Source organism: Schistocerca cancellata, chromosome 8, assembly GCF_023864275.1.
Source record: "Schistocerca cancellata isolate TAMUIC-IGC-003103 chromosome 8, iqSchCanc2.1, whole genome shotgun sequence".
NCBI lineage: Eukaryota > Metazoa > Arthropoda > Insecta > Orthoptera > Acrididae > Schistocerca > Schistocerca cancellata.
The window spans coordinates 457,262,770-457,286,088 of record NC_064633.1 but is presented as its reverse complement, the minus strand read 5'-3'; the positions used below and the strand labels follow the sequence as shown (position 1 = coordinate 457,286,088).

General features: G+C 43.3%; 1 protein-coding gene across 1 annotated transcript in view; it reads right to left on the bottom strand.

Annotated features, from left to right (window-relative positions):
• The window catches only part of LOC126094713 (zwei Ig domain protein zig-8-like), a 989,984-nt gene that overhangs the window by 63,013 nt on the left and 903,652 nt on the right, over nt 1-23,319 (bottom strand). The window contains exons 4-5 of the mRNA XM_049909248.1: nt 22,072-22,199; nt 1,757-1,925 (exon numbers count right to left, since the gene is read on the bottom strand). Of these exons, the coding sequence (XP_049765205.1) occupies nt 1,757-1,925; nt 22,072-22,199 (297 nt within the window). The remainder of the gene's footprint in view (nt 1-1,756; nt 1,926-22,071; nt 22,200-23,319) is intronic.

Here is a 23,319-nt window from a genome sequence, read left to right as displayed (position 1 = left end):
ACCTGTAAGTACTTCGTCTCACTGCAGCACCACAGGGTACTATATACGGTGACACAGGGAAGACAGCCTGCATCACTGAGTACTGAACGTTCTCGAAACAAGTAAAATCGTCCATATCTCAAACAATATTTTTTCTCGAGATTGGTGTATACATACGTATGGGAGTCTTTGTCTCATTTTGAACACTACCTCCAGTAAGAATAAGGGACACTATTTTAGTTGCTTTTTCTGCTTATCAATTTAACCGTTCATTTACCGAAATGATGTGGAATGAGTCAGTATACAGAGTATGTATACATGATTAGCTTTAACATTAATTAACATCTTATTTTTAGTCCTACTCGTGCAACTACACTCAATTTTTTATACTAGCTACCAGTTTTTAAGTAGAAATTCGTTAATGGAATGAAGGGTATTGTCCAGGAGAAGTAATTTTAAGTTAGTTTTAAAACTTGCTTTGCTACCTATCAGACATTTTATATTATTGGTAAAATGATCAAAAACATTTCTTCCTACACACCGAACTCTTCTCAAAACCACGGGCAGCTTTAACAGTGTGTAACAAAGGCCATTTTACCCTTCTAGTGTTGTAGGTATGTACATCACAGTTCTGCTTAATTGTGACGCATTACTATGACGAATTTCACTAGCGAATATATGTATTGTGACTGTGCAGTTAAATGTCTAGCTTCTTGCAGAGGTCACTAGGTGGCGTTCACGAACAAACTCAGCATATTATTGTTACTGCTCGCTTTTGTGCAATGAATACTTTGTAAGTGGTGCGGTGACCGAGAAAATTATTCTGTACGACATTAAGAGTGGGAATACGTTAAATATGTCAGGAGGTTGATACGTTTGTTTGCAAGATTAGTAACTGTCCGAAGAACAAAAGTAGCTGAACTTAATTGCTTGAGATGCTCAGTAATATGCTTCTTCCAGTACAAATTTTCATCAATATGTACACGAAAAATTCGGAGCATTCATTCCTACTTACTGACCCCTGCTCATGTACTACATGAGATATAGGTATGACGGCATTTGTTGTGCAACACTGAATGAAGTGTGTTTTTTCTAAATTTAGGGAGAGTCCATTTTCAGAGAACCACTTAATGATTCTTTAGATTATATCATTTACCAACTCTTCTCTTGGTTTCTCTCTACTGTGATTTATTATAATCGCAAAAGTACCAATTTTGTTTGTTGAACGTTAAGTGGAAGGTCACTCAAAATTATAACGAATAGGAGTGGACTCTGAATTGAACCCTATGGGGCTCCCTTTCTGACCATTTTATTTTCCTGTTATTAATATTTTCTCCCTTCCGACATTGGCTAAATTACTGAACAAAAGTTTTTGCATTGTGTTAGTCAAGTATGATTCAAACCAGATGAGTGTAAGGCCATCAATTCCATGAAAACTGAGTTTGTTATAACAATTATAATCTACACAATCAAAGGCGTCAGAAAGACCATAAAAAATACAGACCAGCGACATATTGTTCTATAAGGCCTGTACTGTTTGATGAGTGAATGTGTAAATAGCTTTCTCTTAATCATTGTGCATATAAATATTCAGTAACGTATTTACACATATGCTGTGGTACTTCCTGTGTACTATAGTTGACATGTTGACAGATGTCGGCCGAAGTAGCACCAAGTAGACACACTAAAGTATTAAGTCAGAGTAGATCTCGTTTATGTGCTTTTTAATGTTTTTAATAGTGGTGAGCAGCGTGCTGCCTGGGAGACGTTCACGTACCATGCAGCACGTGCACGTTGACCTGGCGCGGCTGCGCGTTGGAAGGGTTGCACTGGTAGCGGCCCGAGTCTGAGGGCCGGGCCTGCTTGATGAGCAGGAAGCTGGTCGTGGTGGGGCCCTTCTCCGTGATCACCGACACGCCGCCCCGCGGGCTGTCGTAGCTGATGATCTGCAACAGCGGAACAGGCCATGCAACCACCGGCAGCCGTGCACAATTCAGACGCGTCGCGTCAAACGGGGAACACTCGCGTTAGTGACAAACACCTTGAATCTAAATTGATTTATGCTGTACGAAATCTGTTGAATTCAGCGACTGTATAAACAAAATATATAAATTAATTTACGTGCTTCAGTCACCTTTTAGCAATATTTATCGAAGCGGGGCGTTTCGGCAACACGCTGCTATCATCATGTACATGGTATGTCAGTGACGTAAATGTACCTAAATCTGTGGTCATTGATGGTTTCAGTGTCTGTATTTATACAGTGTCTCTACACAATACAATGTCCTTCAGACATACATACATGTCTGAAGGAACAGATACTGTCAGTGACGACTGTAGCTGTGGTAAACATTACGAAATAGATTCGGATATTGCATCTGTTCATTGACGTCAGCTGTTTGTGACAAATGAAAATCAGTGCTGGACTGGGAGGCGTGCTGGCTTAGCCGAAGTGATTAATGCGATAAGCAGGATATCCGGGCTCGATTCCTAGGCCGGTACAAGTTTCTTGTTTCGCAAACAACTGATGTCCATGTATAGTCACAATACCCAAATCAGTTTCGTAATCCACATTTGTCAATTCCGTAAAAAAGTTGATGTATTTTAGTGCGGACCTTAAGTGAATTCCATGTTTAAATCATTCATTGATTCTTTCATTATGTCCTTGTCTGAATTACTAGATAATCACACGATGTAGTATGTGCCATCTTATAATTACGCTATTAAAAACAGGTTCTATTTTATGTGCTACCTTAGCAACTGAAATAGATGATATCAAAGTAGTTAAGAATCTTTCGAATGTAAACAATTGTATGTGAAAATGTGAAGTAATGGTGTTGTGTTCATTCTTGTGCTGTATGTGTCAAACAAGGACAAAACGTAAGCAATTAGGGACATCACAGATTCTTTAAATATAAAGCTTATTTAAAGATAGCACTAAAACATATGTATCAATCTTTGTGGGCCGTGAAACATTTCGGTAAATAACCTTACTAGCACACCCAGAAAATAAAAATCGCAGTGTAGACGAATCTACAAAAATTAATGCCGCGATCAAATCCTGAAGACTACGCGATGCCAACCGGCTGCCATGTCATCCTCTGCTATGTGGTATCAAGCGCATTTGGTATGGACGGACATGGAGTCAGCACATCACTCCCCCCGCCATAGTAGACTTTTCAGACTTTAGAGCTGTTACTTCTGAAGTAGCTACTCCGTTGGTATCACAAGTCCCACAAAGGTCCCTGGCAGTACCGGGAGCTGAACCTAGGTTATTTGCTTGAGAGTCAGACTCGCTGAACCACTCGGCTGTAACTACATGTAACTGCAAAGCACTTAATGTCAGCAGAATGTTGTCGAAAGACCTCTTGGCCACAAACATTGGTAAAAGGTTTATGAAACAGATAAATTACTTAATAAACCTTTTGAAGATCGTCATCATTAACCACAAACAGCTACTGCAGGTGTATTTGTTCTTTATTCTTGAGATGAGCTTCGATCAAGAGGTCATTTGCAGGTCACGAACATTGCTGTTACAGGAAACGCTTCCAAGGAAGACTGATATGTTTCTGACGTAGTGTAACCACTAGCGAACATCGCAGAAACAAAGCTATCGAACGAGGCTAACCATTTTGTTCTTCTTCGTCTTCCACAAATGAAATTTATTGCTTATTACATACAGTCGTAATCAGGTGCATGGCAAGGTTCAGAGTAGCTGAAAGTATCTTCAAAAGAGAATGTGATGTCTTTGGCTTTATCGGCATGAGTAATATACTTCTCTTCAAGTGTTCAGCCAGGATGTGCCAGATTTTGTGTTCTCCATGAAGTGTGCCAATTTAGACAATCACTCCCAACCTCTAACTGATATTGTAAATAGTAAGTAGCGAGCTGCTATACGTATCGATACTATGAACGCAGTGCTTGATCGTTTGCGGACGCACCCTTGCGTCGATTAATTGTCGTGACAGAGAGAAGTTTGGCGCCAGCACGGCACACTAAACATGCGGAATGGTGTGCTAACCGAGAGTATTTATCTCTTTGCGTAACAGCTGTACGGAGAAGGGATAAATGTCAAATTTTGAGAGTAACACATATGGAGACTGCTTGGTATAAGAGTGAACCACACCCTGTAATTATTACGGGAGTTTTGCTGAACAGTCATAGAATTAAACGTATGGCTATTGTAAAGATACAGCTATTCTGAAAGGCCGAAGAACACGCTTATCTCCTCTGACGCCGAATGTGTCTGAGATACTCTGTGCAACCGACCGTTAACCAGTACGCGATAAACAGATTTCTCTAGACAGGAAAATTTTGCCTGGGATGGAATTAACAGTACACATCATTTCATTGCAGACTACAGCATATTTTAGAAAGTGAACAGAATAGTTCTAATTTAGTTCCATAGTATCAGAATATAAGCAGTATTATCCGAGAAATGCCACCGTTATTTACGAGGAAAGGTCTCCCTTCCGTGTTAATTGCTGCTACATTTCGGAATGAATTCCAGTGCAGTTATCAGTAATGGCATTGTAAGGACGAGTACGCAGCCAGTGGATTAATCATAGGTAGGCGAACATAGGCAAGGTGAGTTTTCCACTGTAACCCGTCTGTTGGGTGTGGGGACCCAGACACTATACAGCGTGATTCAGCTAAGCTGTTCATCTGAGATATTTCCTGAACAGTTTATAATATCGTAATTCTATTCTGAGTCAAATGAATTTAAAAACCAAACTAAATGACGAATAATATCTTTTCATAGCTATATTAATTATGGTGACATCGGAAACTTCGCTTTTGAGTTGGAACTATTGTTGCTAGCATCGTTGTTATAAAAAAAATGAATTCAACGGCATGTAACACTTAGGAACACGATAAGTAGTTTCCTAAAAATTACAATATTTAGAAACTTACTATATATCCATCTGAAAAAGCAAAATTGGTAGCTATATTTCGGTAATAAAAGCTATAAAGAGAGTCTATACGTCGTTTAGTGAAGACTTCCACACAATTAATATCGGTGAATACAGAACTGCAATATCTGAAATGTTTCCGGAAATATCTGCGATAAGCTGCTGAGCTACGTAAGCCTGTATATTAAGCTGCTTTGTCCACCGCGCAGTTTGCAAAATGACAAGTTACAATTCGCTGTGTTCTACTTAAAAATTAATTTCTCAGGAAAGTTGGCAGACGAAATAGTAATTTAAACACAACAGGAGCAACGGTGCTTGCATTACTACTAAGAAACTAGTTCTAACGTGCCATTGTGCGATTGCTTATTAATTTTCACTTACGTTGTGGCAAGTTTTATTAAGATAGATCAACAAAGTGGAAGTGAACGAGAAATTTACTAGACATCAGTTTTATAGGCGACACAACTCGAGGAAGAAACAGAACTCGAACGATGGAAACCGACTTTTCCCTATTGTATCAACACGTTAAGGTCGTAACAATTTTGACTGTCTGATAAAATACGAACTTTTCAGAATCCCCCATAATTTAGGCGAATGATCTTTGGAAATTATGAGCTCCGACTTCGTCACTAGTGTGGTGTATTTAGTGTTTACGAGTGAGGCTATCACCTCCCATGTAAGAGTTTTAGTAAAGAGAGAATACGAATTGCTTGAATACGTCTAAGAACGTGCATGAAGGAAGAAGAGGATGTTCAAGAAGAAATGCTTAAAAGTTTTGCCCTTGCCAAATTCTGCGTGTGAAAACGCTTTGTCACACGTAGCCAGACCGGAAGCTACGCGGAAAAAAGTGATAAATGGTCATAGGTCAAACATTATTGTGCTCCAGCATTTGGGCCTGGAAGAGGTTTTAGTGCGGAAGGAGACAGTCCTGTTCCTATTTAGAGAATTAGCAAGTATTTCGTAGTAAGTAATCGATTGTGTGCTTCTGTTAATTTAGCAAATACTGTATAACGTGTTTCTGCATCTGTATTTAATAAAGGTATACAGTATTTCTTTTCACTTAAATAAGATGAGTAGCTTCCTGGTCAGTTCAGTACTTTCACTGCCTGCATAGTCAAAAAATCACATTCATACAGACCAAGTACACTGCTTGACCATTGCTAAGGAACCAGTGAACTTTGTTAAGGACCTACTGCCAACTGCTACGGAACAGCAGCCAATTGTTGCGGAACACCCGGCCAGTGACAGTAAAAGGAAACGTAGAAGGCGGGACGTGTTAACTGTAGTGATGCCTGTACACGAACGCTCTGTGTGCATTCTTCAGTTCATTCAGTACGATATTAACGAAACTTGTTGTGGAACGGAGTAGTGCAACAGTACTTAGCCCTAGTGGCGATACGTAACCGACATCTCACTCCTAGCAGATCGCTGCAAACCTTGAAACCGCTAACGGTACACGTGTCTCTGCCAGAAACATGCAGCGACAAATCATAGTGGTCTGTATGCTAGGAAGTCTGTTAAATGTATCTAGTTTCAACCTTGTCATCGTCGAGAAAGGGTTAGTTGGTGTAAGGGATATGTTGGTTTCGACCAACAACAGTGATCCACAGGGATCGTCTCCGACGGATCCCGTTTCACTGTGGCTTGTAATTGGCTACCAGTCAGTGTGCAGAAGAACGGGAATACGGTACACACCACAGAATGTTCCTGAGCGTCATCACTATAGCCTAGGCGTTGTTGCGTGGGCAGGCATTACGCTCGGTGGCCGAATACTGCTGCTTATCTTCGCGCGATGTACCGTTACAACACAGAGTTATTGCAGCAAGGCTATTCTGGATCATCCTCAGTTTAGGGGTGCGGTAGGTCCCGACGTTCTGTCAATGGATGACGATGCCCAACCACATAGCATCTCTGAGGTGTCAGGCACACAGAAGAATGAAGTTTTTGAACGTATAGGACTTGAATTTCTTGCAGGCTCTTTGGACCTAAAATCTATAGAGATAACCTGGGACGCTCTTGGAAGACATGTTTCTCAACCAACACCGCATTTCCGATACATGTAAGAACTGAAAAACGTCTTGAGAGAGGAGGGGGCAATATCCCGCAAAAACTCCCCTACAGTTGGGTAGCCAACATGAATAACAGACGCTATGTATGCATTACCGCTAGAGGAGGGTATATTTCTCACTGAGTCCACAGGGAGTTTGATCCGTGTCCAACATGAAAGTTATATATGTCTGTTACTCTGCTTTCCGATGTGGTGAAATCTGTACCACATTTCCTTATAAACATACCGCTCTTCCATTACGGATGTACTGCGTTTCAAGTCGTCCATCACCGCCTGTGGTTAATCCTGTCCAACAATGTCATGGTTCCTTAGCAGTTGTCAAGCAGTGTAGCAACTCAATAATAAAATGCTATGGGGCGTTTACATGGATGCGAATATCCACTGTGTGAGCCTAGATCCCGCACCCAGTGCGTCTTTCCAACATCAATAGTGGAATGTTTACATCATCAACCAACAGCGACGTTGCGAATATATTTTGCTGAAATCCACGTATTGGCAAACTGCCAGAAAATAAATTTCCGTTCGACAGTTGGCACAAAAGCGAAAGAGACTTGTAAACTAACGAGAGTAAATAATGCCTTTGGCGGCATCGGACATTGGTCTGTGGCGGAAGCTCTTCCGGTAAACCGTAAAGCATGCCGGAATGCGTGCCGAGATTGGCTGGCTGGGAACCTGCAGTTGGTGACGAAAGTGGTGTGACGTGACGCTAGGCCGCGTGGGTAAGACGACGGGCGCTGGAAGTGTTGTTCAGCTAACACGATGTTGGAAAACAAATATGCAACGGACTTATGCCATATGTCTTCTGAAACTGTAGTCGGAAGACAAACGAAGATAAAAATCATCAAAATTAACCTAATTCCGTAGCAAAACGAGACAGAGAGTGGATCAAGGTTTATGGATGGATGTAAATGACAGCGACCGAGTGATGTCCGCAACTTTTATTGAAATATTGATTTTAATACAAGAAAGCTGCAGAAGAAAGCTGCAGAAGAACAAATTCGCTAAGTCCACTAATTGACAGATGATAAATAGTGACTTTCACATCAACTTCCGAATGTTAGAAATTTTGTATACAAAAGTTTAAAAGCCAGCTAGCTCCTCAGATGATCAAGAGATTGCTGACATGTGTATAAGATAAAAGAAATTTTACAGATAGTGAAGGAAGACAGAAGTTTAATAGTGATGAGGGACAGGAATTTGATAGTAGGAAAAGGACGAGAAGGAAAAGGAGTATGTTAATATGGACTGGGGAAAAGGAATGAAAAAAGAAGCCGCCTGGTAGAATGTTGCACAGAGCATGGTTTAATTATAGCTAACACTTCGTTTAAGAAGGAAGTTGTGTACGTGGAAGAGACCTGGAGACACCGGAAGGTTTCATTTGATTATTTAATAGTAAGACAGAGCGTTCTGATCCAGATTTTGAACTGCAAGGCATTTTCAGGGGCAGATGTGGTCTCTGACCACAATGTACTGGTTATGAACTTTACATTAAAACTGAATAAATTGCAAAAAGATAGGAAACTAACGAGTGGTACCTGGATAACTTGCAAGAACTAGATGTTGTTGATAGCTTCAGAAGGAGTATAAGCCAACGGTTACTAAGAACGGAGGAAAAGAATGCAGTAGAAGACGAATGGGCAGTCTTAGGGTTGAAACAGTTAAGGCAGCAGATGATTAAATAAGTCAAAACACAACGTCTAGCAGAAATCATTGGATAGCACGGAAGTTGTTGAATTTAACTGATGAAATGAGAAAACATCAGTAGTAAATGAAGCAGGTGAATGGGAATAAAACATTTAAAAACTAAGATAGACAGGAAGTGCAAGATGGCTAAGCAGGAATGGCTAGAGGACAGATGTAAGGATTTAGAAGCATATATCAGTAGTGGAAAGGTAGATACAGCCTATAGGAAAATTAAAGAGGCCTTTGGAGGAAACAGAAGCAGCTGTATCAATGTCACAAACTGAGATGGAAAACTAAAACTTAGCAATTAAGGAAAGCTGAAAGATGGAAGGAGTATACAGCGAGTCTATATAAGGGAGACATACTCGAATGCTGTATCATACAACTGAAAGAGGACGTAGATGAAGGTGAGATGGGAGAAATGATACTGCGACAAGAATTTAACATCGGACTGAAAGACCTAAATGAAAACAAGGCCCTGGTGTAGACGACAGTCTGTCAAAACTATTGAAGGCCATGGGAGAACCAGCCATGACAAAAATCTTCTATCTGTTGTGGATGATATAGAAGACAGTCGAAATACCCTCAGATTTGAAGAAGAATATAATAATTGAAATTTCAACGAAAGGAGGTGCTGCCAAATGTGAATACAACCGAACAATCAGTTCAGTAAGTCATGGTTGCGAAAAAGTAACACAAATTCTGTACAGAAGAAAGAAAAACCAGGTAAAAGCCGATAACGGGGAAGAGCAGTTTGAATTCAGAAGAATTGAAGAACACGTGAGGCAATATTGAACCTATGATTTCTCTTGGAATATAAGTTAAGGAAAGGGAAACCTACGTTTATTGCATCTGTAAACTTAGAGGAAGATTTTGACGATGTTTTCTGGGATACCCTGTTTGAAATTCTGAAGGTATCAGGGGCAGAATAGAAGGGTCCAAAGGCTATTTACAACTTGTACAGAAACCAGACGGTAGTTAATACGAGTCGAGGAGCAGGAAAGGGAAGTGGTGGTTGAGAGGGTAGTGAGACAGCGCTGTAGCCCGTCGCCGATGTTATTCAATCTGTACGGTGAGCAAGCAGTACAGGAAACCAAAGGAAAATCTGGAGAAAATTAAAGTTCAGGGAGAAGAAATAAAAAGTTTGAGGTTTGTTGAAACACTGTAATTCTGTCAGAGACAGTTAGGGATTTGGAAGAGCAGTTAAACAGAATGGACAGTGTCTTCAAAGAGGAACATCAACATAAAGCAAAATGAAACGTCCCACAGGCTGTGACTAAGCCATGTATTCGTAATATCCTTTCTTCCAGGAGTGCTAATTCTGCGAGATCTGCAGGAGAGCTTCTGTGAAGCTTGGAAGATAGGAGACGAGGTGCTGGCAGAATTTAAGCTGTGAAGCAGATTTGTCAGGCGTACTGGGATAGCCCAGATGGTAGAGCACTTGCCTCCGAAAGGCAAAGGTCCCGAGTTCGAGTCTAGGTCCGACACACAGCTTTAATCTACCAGGAAGTTTCATGTCAATACACATTCCACTGTAGAGCGAAAATCTCCTTCTGGAAGTGTACAACCAGTGTTTCTTAAGAAAATATATTCAGAATTACCTATTTTCGAAACGGAACATGTAGTCCAGCAGCGAAATCAAAGTCATGAAAGGTGAGAAGAATTTTGTGTGATGTAAAGGGAACATTAGAAGTTGCTTAAAATACATTATATGGTATTTGTAATCGGACGGGAATCATCAGAGGAAAGGTCACAACCGCAAACTACATACCCACCTTTCCACGCGTAAAATTTGTTAGTTTGCTTGACTCTTTTTCTTACTACATCAGTGTTCTATTTTCGCAAGAGGGAACGGAAGATGCTAATTTCAAGGAAGGAAGACGGAACTTCATGCTTGGCATTCATACACGGCTGCCTGTCTCGCGGAAATGCTCAGAGGACGACGCCGCCACCGCATTCGCATACCAAAGCTGTAGCACCGGTATGCAGATGAGGTTCGCATGCAGTGACATATTACCGAGTAATGTAAGCGAGCGGAGCAAGGCGTCGCTTTGCAGAGCAAACGCATGGATATTGGGTTACAGGGAAACATCAAACTGTGCCGCCAGGCGCTACGGCGACCTGTTGCTGCTGCCATTGATAGCTCCGCAGGGATCATCGATCTCAGGACCGCAAGCCCGGGTTTCGCTGCTCTCGGCACCAAGACGGAGCTTTCTCCGGTGATAATGGTATACAGGGTGAGTCACCTAACATTACCGCTGGATATATTTCGTAAATCACATCAAATACTGACGAATCGATTCCACAGACCAAACGTGAGGAGAGGGGCTAGTGTAATTGGTTAATACAAACCATAAAAAATGCACGGAAGTATGTTTTTTTCAACACAAACCTACGTTTTTTTAAATGGAACCCCGTTAGTTTTGTTAGCACAGCTGAACATATAAACAAATACGTAATCAGTGCCGTTTGTTGCATTGTAAAATGTTAATTACATCCGGAGATATTGTGACCTAAAGTTGACGCTTGAGTACCACTCCTCCGCTGTTCGATCGTGTGTATCGGAGAGCACCGAATTACGTAGGGATCCAAAGGGAACGGTGATGGACCTTAGGTACAGAAGAGACTGGAACAGCACATTACGTCCACATGCTAACACCTTTTTATTGGTCTTTTTCACTGACGCACATATATATTACCATGAGGGGTGAGGTACACGTTCGACGGGCGTTTCATAGGACATGGAGGACGCATAAATTGGCCAGCCCGTTCTCCTGATCTTACACCTCTGGACTTCTTTCTGTGGGGTATGTTAAAGGAGAATGTGTGCCGTGATGTGCCTACAACCCCATAGGATATGAAACAACGTATTGTGGCAGCCTGCGGCGACATTACACCAGATGTACTGCGGCGTGTACGACATTCATTACGCCAGAGATTGCAATTGTGTACAGCAAATGGTGGCCACCACATTGAACATCTATTGGCCTGACATGTCGGGACACACTCTATTCCACTCCGTAATTGAAAACGGAAACCACGTGTGTACGTGTACCTCACCCCTCATGGTAATGTACATGTGCGTCAGTGAAAAAGACCAATAAGAAGGTGTTAGCATGTGGACGTAATGTGCTGTTCCAGTCTCTTCTGTACCTAAGGTCCATCACCGTTCCCTTTGGATCCCTACGTAATTCGGTGCTCTCCGATACACACGATTGAACAGCGGAGGAGTGGTACTCAGAGCGTCAACTTTAGGTTACAATATCTCCGGATGTAATTAACATTTTACAATGCAACAAACGGCACTGATTACGTATTTGTTTATATGTTCGGATGTGCTAACAAAACTAACGGGTTTCCATTTTAAAAAACGTAGGTTTGTGTTAAAAAACATACTTCCGTGCATTTTTTTATGGTTTTTATTAACCAATTACACTAGCCCCGCTTCTCACGTTCGGTCTGTGGAATCGATTCATCAGTATTTGATATGGTTTTGCGAAATATATCCAGCGGTAACGTTAGGTGACTCACCCTGTATATACTCCCTGTGCGGCCATTACGAATTGTGCGAGCACGTGGACTACATCTGTTTCTACGTACATTATCCGCAAGCTACTGTATGGTGCGTGGCGGAGGGTACCATATACCGCTACTTGTCGTTTCTTTTCCTGTTTCACCGCAAATAGAACGAGGGAAAAATGACTATCTGTATGCCTCTTTATGAGTCCTAATTTTTCGCATCGTTTCTTCATGGTCCTTAGGCGATGTGTACGTATATTGGTGGCAGTAGAAGCAGTCTGTAATCAGCTTGAAATTCCGATTCTCTAAATTTTCTCAGCAGTGTTCCTCGGAAAAAAAAACACCGTCTTCTCTCCTCGGATTTCCACTCGAGTTTCCGAATCATCTCCGCAATACTTGCTTGTTATTCGAACATACCAGTAGCAAATCCAGCAGCACTTAGATTAATTGCTTCGATGGCTTCCTTTAACACGATTCTGTGAAGATCCCGAACACTTGCGCAATACTAACGTTTAGTCATAATGGCGTTCTGTATGCGGTCTCCTTTAAAAATGAACCAAACTTTCCAAACATTCTACTAGTGAACCGAAATCGACAATTCGCCATCCCAGCCACAATCTTCCCATGCTTCTTTCGCTCCATATTGTTTCGCAACGTTAATCCCATTTCAAGATGGACACTACCAATCGTATATCAGAACATTACACCATTGTTTTTTCCTACTCATCCGCATCAACTTACATTCTTCTGCTTTTAGAACCAGCTGCCATTCATCATACCAACTAGAAATTTTATCTAAGTCATCTTGTATCCTCCTACAGTCACTCTACGACAACACCTTCTCGTACGCTACAATATTATCTGCAAACAATCGCTGCCACCCTCTCTGTCAGATTATTTGTACGTATAGGAAACAATAGCTATCCCATCACACTTCGCTGGCGTGCTCCTGACGACACCCTTGTGTCTGATGAACACTCACCGTCGCGGAGAACACACTCGTTTCTATTACTTAAGAAGTCTTCGAGCCGTGTTTCTACAGTTTACTGATAAAATTCTGACAGACAAAATGTCTTTGAACGCGGTCTAATTTCGCTACCTTCGTATCGACAGGCAAGTGTTCAAATGGTTCAAATGGCTCTGAGCACTATGGGACTTGACTTCTGAGGTCATCAGTCCCCTAGAACTTGGAACTACTTAAACCTAACTAACCTAAGGACATCTCACACATCCATGCCCAATGCAGGATTCGAACTTGCGACCGTAGCCGTCACGCGGTTCCAGACTGTAGCGCCTAGAACCGCACGGCCACTTCGGGCGGCAAGCAAGTGTTCATCAAGGTAAATAACTACCGCCTGGCCTACAAAACACTCATGTGTCATTTAGAAATTTGGATCGGTACAGGAGGCCTGTTCGGGTAGCCGAAGTCGTTAAGGCGTCCGCTCGCGACAAGTTAGGGTCCCGGTCCGGTATGAATTTTCATGTGTTGCAAACACCTGATGTCAATGCACCTACGCAACTTGAGAACTTACACAACCAGAAGATGATGATAACCAACCTGCTATAGATCCGTCTGGGAGATAGCAGCATCACCTGGCGAAGAATGACTGCTAGTAAGAGACGCGGTGCATGTACTACCAGTACATGTGTGAGCCTAGATCCGGCACCCAGTCCGTCTTTCCAACATCAACAGTGGAATGTTTACATCATCAACCAACAGCGACGTTGGGAATATATTTTGCTGAAATCCACGTATTTCCTAACTGCCAGAAAATAAATTTCAGTTTGACAGTTGGCACAAAAGCGAAAGAGACTTGTAAACTAACGAGAGTAAATCATGCCTTTGGCGGCATCGGACATTGGTCTGTGGCGGAAGCTCTTCCGATAAACCGTAAAGCATGCTGGAATGCGTGCCGAGATTGGCTGGCTGGGAACCTGCTGTTGGTGATGAAAGTGGTGTGACGTGACGCTAGGCCGCGTGGGTAAGACGACGGACGCTGGAAGTGTTGTTCAGCTAACACGATGTTGGAAAACAAATATGCAACGGACTTATGCCATATGTCTTCTGAAACTGTAGTCGGAAGACAAACGACGATAAAAATCATCAAAATTAACCTAATTCCGTAGCAAAACGAGACAGAGAGTGGATCAAGGCTTATGGATGGATGTAAATGAGAGCGACCGAGTGATGTCCGCAACTTTTATTGAAATATTGATTTTAATACAAGAAAGCTGCAGAAGAAAAAATTCGATAAGTCCACTAATTGACAGATGATAAATAGTGACTTTCACATCAACTTCAGAATGTTAGAAATTCAATTTACAGAAGTTTAAAAGCCAGCTAGCTCCTCAGATGATGAAGAGTTGCTGACATGTATATAAGATAAAAGATATTTTACAGACAGTGAAGGAAGACAAAAGTTTAATAGTGGTGAGGGACAGGAATTTGATAGTAGGAAAAGGAAGAGAAGGAAAAGGAGTATGTTAATATGGACTGGGGATAAGGAATGAAAAAAGAAGCCGCCTGGTAGAATGTTGCACAGAGCATGGTTTAATTATCGCTAACACTTCGTTTAAGAAGGAAGTTGTGTAAGTGGAAGAGACCTGGACACACGGGAAGGTGTCCATGCCCAATGCAGGATTCGAAACTGCGACCGTAGCGGTCACGCGGTTCCAGACTGTAGCGCCTAGAACCGCTCGGCCACTTCGGCCGGCAAGCAAGTGTTCATCAAAGTACATAACTACCGCCTGGTCTACAAAACACTCATGTGTCATTTAGAAATTTGGATCGGTGCAGGAGGCCTGTTCGTGTAGCCGAAGTCGTTAAGGCGTCCGCTCGCGACAAGTTAGGGTCCCGGTCCGGTATGAATTTTCATGTGTTGCAAACACCTGATGTCAATGCACCTACGCAACTTGCCATAAGATGATGATAACCGACCTGCTATAGATATAAATCCGTCTGGCAGATAGCAGCGTCACCTGGCGGAGAATGACTGCTAGTAAGAGACGCGGTGCATGTACTACCAGTAAGAGTGTTGTTCGTCTGTAGAACGGGATATCTGAGTTTAACTGAGGGCAGATTGTGATGGCCTGGAGGCTCGGCCCGAAAGTTTTCGGAAACGGCGCGACTTGTTGGGTGTCTGGGGAGTACTGTGGTGAGCGTCTTCCACGTGGCGAAATCAAGGTGAAACCACGTCCATATGTCGCGCGGCTGGGCGACGATTGCTCCTTACAGATGTCGGACGTCGTTGGCTGGAAAGTCTGGTAAACAGGACAGATGGCGAACTGTGGCGCAACTAACATCAGTCTCTGACGCTGGGCAGAGTACAAGAGTGTCTGAACACATAGAGCACCGAACACTCCTAACTGTGGGCCTCCGCCACCGACGACCCACCAAGAAATCGGCAAATACGGCTGAAATGGCACGTGAACATCGGCACTGGATGTAGACGCAGTGGTAGATAGTTTCCAGGGCTGATGAATCCCGACACCTTCTTCATCAAGCCGATGGAGTGCGAGGATCCGTTGTGTTCTAGGGGAACAGCTCCTAAACAACTGTACTGTGGTACGGAGACAAACTGGCCCCGACTCCATTATGCTCTGCGGAACGTCCACGAGGGCATCTATAGGTGCGGTGGAGCTCTTGCAAAGCACCATGATGACAAAGGAGTGTCATACAATTCTTAAAGACCATGAATATCCCATCATGACCTTCATGTTTCCCGAGAGCCGGCCGGTGTGGCCGTGCGGTTTAGACGCTTCAGTCTGGGACCGCGTGACCGCTACGGTCGCAGGTTCGAATCCTGCCTCGGGCATGGATGTGTGTGATGTCCTTAGGTTAGTTAGGTTTAATTAGTTCTAAGTTCTAGGCGACTGATGACCTCAGAAGTTAAGTCGCATAGTGCTCAGAACCATTTTTGTTTCTCGAGAAGCGTGGAATTTTTCAGCAAGATAATGCGCCATATTACAAGGGCAGGAGTGTGATGGACTGGTTGAGGAACACAGTGACTAGTTCCAATTGATGCAGTGTCCAGCCAAACTCGTCAGTTCTGAAACCGATCGGCCAACCGGGATGTCAGAGCTTATTGTCCCCCCCTCCCCAGAGTTAACGGGAGTTAGGTGACTTTTGTATGGTGCCACTTCCTCCAGCGACCTACCAAGTCCTCATTGCTTCAGTGTCAGGACAGATCGCCGTTGTTATCACCACCAAAGTTCTAGGGGACTGATGACCTCCGATGATAAATCCCATAGTGCTCAGAGCCATTTGAACCATTTTTGTTAGTCATTCCAGATGGGTTGACATGTGTTTATCAGCCTATTATTACTGCTTGGAAGGCAGGTAGCTCCCCATTTTTGCAAATTTTGTCTTACCGTTTTCTGCTCTCTCGATTATAGTTCTATGTACATGTTGTTGTAATATCAAGTTATCATAATTCGTTTCTTTCGCGGTGAGGCAAAAGTCTGGATACACTCCTATAAAAGTCGAACGGTTAGAGGAATCATAATGGAGTCTAGTATGTGGTGTCTGCTGCGTGGGCTGCAACTTTTAAGAGATGTGGTGCGATCTTGGATTTGGGTTACGGATTTCAAATGGGAAAGAGGTCAATTGATTCATCATTTCGAACTGCCTCCGTGTCAGGAATACACTTGTGCAATCAGTCTTAGAACATCTTTATTTGTGTAGGAGTTATGACTTGTTAAAATTTGAAATTGCAAGGACATGATAAATTCTGTTTATTGTGCAGGTGATTCACTATGGCATTTCCACAGCAGTAACGCATTGAAGTTGTATCAATGAATAATGGACGAAGTACCAGAGTAACTGCTGCAGACTTCAATGCTGAGAATGCTGACACAAATGACATTTCACGTATCACACTATCCTAGTTATTGGACAAATTTCTTCTGTGTTGGGCCAGTCACGCAGAGGACGTCCAAGATCGAACACCGATGAGGAGACAGCACTGCAGATGTGGGAACGTTTGTGAAAAGTCCACATCGCAGTATGCGCTGGCTATCAGCAATATCCGGCGTCAGTCAGTGTTCAATCCTGCGTGTGTTGCACACACACCAATGGCACCCGCACATGTTACAGTTGCAACATCATCCCTCGGAGGATGAGCCAGATCGGCGGGTACAATCTGCAGAATGGACTCTAGATCAGTGTAACAAAAATCCAACAGCATTATCGTTACTGGTCGGATGCAAACCCCTCAGCGGTGGATCCCTGTAGAGATGTTGATGGTGAAAAGGTGATGGTTTGGTGTGAGATTTAGGACAGGATAATGGTGGGTACGGCGTTTATTAATGGAACCTTGAATGGGGAGAGGTATAACACGCACCGTGATCATGTGCTTCCAACGCTGTTGAACCCGCTTGTTATTTCCCAACCTCTGTCCAACGAGACGGTGCACGTCCTCACTATGATACTGAAGTCAGACAGTTTCTGGATGAACAGTTTGGAGATCATTTGATAGTTAGCGGGGAGTCCTATCGAATGGCCATCGCGGTACGAGGACCTTATAATGGGTGTTCAAAAAGTCTCTCCGCAGTGTCGTATAATTGTTAGCCGCGCGTGCCCTATGATTGTTCGCTTGCCTGGATTTTTCAACGAAACAATAAACGCACAACGATACTGCAGTGATATTCTATACCCATTCATAGGAGAACTTGTGTTAAGTGAAATACTGAACGGTTATTTTCAACAAGATGGTGCAACCGCGCACACAACTCGCGTTTCAATGTCACTGCTTGCTGATGTTTTTGGTGATCGCATAATTTCACAGGGACTTTGGCCTCCACGATCGCCCGTCCTAACACCACGTGACTTATTCTTCCGAGGTGCAGCGAAAGCCACTGTCTATAAAAACCGTCCAAAATCCATCGATGAACTGAAAACTGCAATATCAACTTTCACTGTTTCTGGTACAGAAGAAATGTTACAGCTTGTGTTTGGCAACATGATTTGACGAATTGAATTGTGTATTCAACAACAGGGGGGATAGTTTCAGCATTTAATGTGAAAATTTGTAAGTAAAAATTAATATTCAATAAATTAATAACTTGTATTTCACTGAGTTTCATTTCGGTATATTCACTGCGGCATACGGCACGTACGGCTAACAATCATACGGCACTGCGGAGAGACTTTTTGAACATGCCTTATCTCTTTAATTTTATCTTTGGGGACATTTGAAGTCAGTTGGTGTATGAGGTAAGAATCAACATTGTAGCCCATATTTGCTGGCACATTTAGCAGACGTGTGCCTCTGTTAACCCACAGATCCTGTGACGTGTGCAGCATGACTGGCAAAAAAGGCTCCGATTGTGTATTCAGCACAATGGAGGTCATACTGACCATACGCTGTAATGCCGCCTCTGACAAGAGTGCTAAAGTTGAACAGGTCATAATTCCTACACAAACAAAGATATTTAAAATCAGATTCCACATGTGTACTCTTGAGAAACGGACAGTTCAAAAGTATGTGCCAATTTTGAAACAGTCATCATTCCCTCTAGTGTATCTTTTATTCTGTAGTCTCTTTTCATGCAAAGTGCTAGCCAGTTTCTTTAAATTCTCGTATTTCACATTCACCGTGTGCGATAAAATCTCATTCTTTATTATATTTGTCCAAATCAACCCTTCATTCTTCTCCACGTCTGCATATCAAAAGGCTCTAAGAACTTCTCCTCGATTTGTCGCAGTGTATGTTTACGTATCACACAGTGCAACCCACGATAGAAAGCACTCTACTACAATTTAGTTTCATCAACCGCAAAAATTTTCCTCCTCCTGTAAAACTTTTATTTGCAGTGGCTAACATTGTTTTTATTTTTTGATTAGATGTTACGCTACTGGTTAATTTGCATCACAGGTACTGTTCTGGCGTAACGACAAGCGCCGGCACGATCAAGAACAATACAGCAGAGAGGGTTGTGAGACGGCGTCAGCCAACAGCACGCTTAATAGGTCGTCACCACAACGGGAGCGGCCTTTACATGAAGAGAACAGAAGCGACGCACCGCCTAGCCTCGGCCTCACTAGAAGAGCCGTGACTTGTGATCCATATCAATTACTTGCAAGCAAATTGTATATTTCGGAAAACACTGATTATTTGAATGTTGCCAATTGCTTGCGACTCTATCTTGTACATACACAAGTGAAGTATTGTCGATTCAATTACTGTAATAACACCAATAGTATGATTTGCTTCAATGTTGTCTAGCTAACCCAGAAAAATGGGCAGAATCCCACATGCAAGCAATCACCGTTGGTTGCACCAGCCCCTCCTTACGCCTCCTAGATTCCTATGGCCGCCCCATTGCCCTCACTCCCACCCTCAAGTACTTTGGCATCACCCTCGACCGCTGCCTTTCCTGGAACCCCATCTTCTCCCAGTCCAAGCCAAGGCATGTAACCGGCTCCATCTCCTCAAACTCCTCTCTGGTCGAATATGGGGATTAGACCCTCCCACTATCCTACATACCTGATCCACCCCATCCTATGTTATGCCCACCCCGCTTGAATCTCTTCCCCCCCCCCATCCCACCTACTACAAAACCCTCCAAATCCTTGAGTGCCATGCACTCTGCCTCGCTTATCGCATCTGTCTGCTGTCCCCCACACGGATCCTTTATGATCTGATTCCCTTCCCATATCTCCTCCTGTTCCTGAACAAATACGGATCCTATACATCTCCTGCAAAACTGGATCCCCGCCGGTCATGGTGGCTGTGCGGTTCTAGGCGCTCCAGTCCGGAGCCGCGCTGCTGCTACGGTCGCAGGTTCGAATCCTGCCTCGGGCATGGGTGTGTGTGATATCTTTAGGTTAGTTAGGTTTAAGTAGTTCTAAGTTCTAGGGGACTGATGACCACAGCAGTTGAGTCCCATAGTGCTCAGAGCCATTTGAAGCATTTTGAACTGGATTCCCCCCTATCCATTCGTTTCCCCCATCCTCTCCCAACCTAGCCCCCTATTCCGTGCCTGTACCAAAGTGTCCTGCCTGGTCTCCATCTCCATACATTCCCTACCCTAGCCCAAGGTGGCTTCTGCCAACTCTCCCTCCTGGCTGATGTCCTTGTGCCTTCCATCTACCCCTCCTACCAGATCTAATCCCTCCCCCACCCACCCTCATCAGGGCTTCCTCTCTTCCTCGCTCTCGCCATTCCTTTCTTCCTCCTTTTCCCTTGCCAAATACCTGCTTTCTCCGTTTCGCCCCCACCTGGGCTTCTAACTCGTTTCCTTCTCCCCTCCATTCGCTCCATCCTACACCCCTTCTGGATTTCCTCCTACCGTCTCTCCCCCCTTCCTTTTCTCCCCCCCCCCTCCTCCCTTCACCTCATGGTAGATCCCCTTCAGTGCAGTGATTTTTAACGTTTTCTTTGTGCTATCAGTGTTACTCCAGTGCCGTGTGCAGTGCTACATTCCACCAGCACCAACAGTGTCGCCAGCATCATTTATGTTCCCACTGGTGTTTCTTTGTTTTTTGTGTCGACTTACAGTGTTGATTCTTCACATGAGTATGTGTCTCTCGTCTGTGTTGTTTTAAAATCTACAGTTTACACTCATCTATTTTTTGTTCTTGGTTTTTTCATCACTTCATACCATTCTCTGTTATGTTTTCTTTTCTCATATGACTATGTTGGTTCTGTAACTCTCTTGGCTAAAGAGCGGCGTATTGTGACTCTGCCAGCCTGCCTCATTTTGGAGAGTGAAATAATAATAAAGAAGAAAAAAACAAAGATCCCACATGTACTTACTTTTTCCATTATCATAAATTTCGATTTTATCTTCCACGATTGCGTTGTGTAAATGATTACCTTAGCTTTCTACACATTCATCTGTTTCATCACATGCATCACAGCTGGTATTCAGTCCTTTCAACATTATTATTAACTATCTTTTCATTTTCACTTTGTAACAGAATGTCATCAGCAAATGCAATGCATTTGCCTCTATATCCTGCTATTGTCACACCACTCTTTTCGTGGATGCTGATTTTAACGAAAGCTTTTTGTAAGAGACAATCAAAAAGTTTCTGTTCTAAGACTGTACAGTACAAAATCATACGACAATGAGAGAAAATCGCCCTGAGGGTGGAGGCAATCCTCCCACCGACGCGCCGTGTTGAAGGTACCCTTTTGATAAAACACTGTGTCGTACCGTGTGAAGAATCCGGAACTGCCTACTGCACATCCTCGTTTGGCAGCAGTCCTCGGCTCTTTAAGGTCTTCCTCGTTTGGCAGCAGTCCTCGGCTCTTTAAGGTCTTTTTAAAGGTAACATGGCGTGACAATGGCATGGGGAGAGATCAATACTATAGGGCGTGTGCTCGAGAGCCTCCCACAAGTACATAATGGATGAGGCTAGCCTGGCACATCGACAGGTGTCTTCTGTCGAATTGCGACAGCACAAAATTTGGCGCAACCTTCCGCAAGGGTGGTTTTCAACTGACATGCTGCCCCATAAACATTCTTCATTCACCGATGGATGTTGACTGATGTTTCTTCTTCTGCAGGCAAGAAAATAATAACACAAAGTTGGCAAGTGGTAAGAACGTCGTAGTTCACGCTTCCGCACTTATGGGAGGCACGGAAAGACATGATTGCCACAGTAATTCCTTGCCTACATGTTGGTGCTTATATGCTCAGACTAGAATCGCGCTAAGTTGCGTAAACGCTGCTGGAAAACTGTTTGATCGCCCCATATAACTTCTAGTTATACTTCATGAAACAGGTACAAAAATATCTTACATGTCGCTGAACAAAAATACTTTTAATTTTCACACCTCACATTGAAGACTTGTTGATCTCTAGATACAGATGTAAAATGGGATACAGGAAATGCAGAAACATTTTGTGATACTGGTACGCGTACCAGTAAAACAGACCTTGTGCGCGTTGGGTACTCACGTTGTCGTTGTGGCTCCAGTAGATGTATGCTGGGGGTTCCGGGCTGTACAGGACGATGCACGTCAAGTTGATGGTACTGCCACGGTCTATGTACAGGTCTGGACCACCAACGATCTCCGTCGTCGGTTCTGGAACAAAGGACGAGCACATTTGCTTAGTGACACAGATCTGAGGCGTAACCAATTGGGGGAAAACTATATACCCTAACCGGATAAAATGTTAATAATGGAGAAAGAGGAGATACAGATAACAAACTATGACAGCTACGTTGGACAGTAAATTATGCACCACCAGAAACTATTGCTGGGTAACACCACCACTGGCCTTTAGAAAGACAGTTCAGCGACGAAGACAGTCCACACCTTTTCTTACGTGTGCAATATCCATCTGACGCTCCTCATTGATGATTAGAACCCACGGAGACGCGAAACTGCGTAGATGTTGATTGCTGCATCACCTGTTGTTGCTAATAGGTGAAGACATTGTGGAGAAGGTTGAGGCTGGATCAGTTAATGAGCAGTAGTGATGCAGTGGTGTAGTTTGTACACTGCTGTAATCGTCTTGGGAGAGAAAGCTGCCTAAAGTACACTCATCATGAAGATGTAGGAGAAGGAGCAATGCTGAGCCACGGAGACAGGTGAAACAAACATCCTCTTTCATGTTCACGGTAATCTAAATGTGAGGTTCCAAATCATAGTATAAAAAACAGCCGGAAACAGCACAGAACCACCTCCACTTTACCCGCTGCGGACGTGCAGCTTTATATGTCACTCTGAGCTCTGGACTTCTCCGAGGTACCCAACTCCACACATAATACATGTAAATTGAAGGTGGAGCGATGAGAAAGGAAAGGAAAGGGAAAATTGATTTCAGCTGCATCGAATCATTACGTGGAATCAGTGGCGACAAAAGAAACTTTGTGCCCGACCGGGATTCGAACCCGGGATCTCCTGCTCACTAAGCAGTTCTGTTAACCACTGCACGATCCGGACACAGTGTTTATCGAAACTGCGCGGATTATTTAGGAACGTTTCTTTGCCGACCTACATTCCCACCTGCCGCAACCTGTCCTGTCCATGTCCTCCTTACTTTCTACTTGGAGATTCCTGCAAAAGGTCAGACGTAATTGTGTATCTGCAATGAAGAAAGCGGATTAGTTGTCCATCGAGGCAAATAATGTCGGAGAGAACAGACACCACGCCATCACATCAAATACTATATTCGCACGAAAACTAGTTAGCCTACACT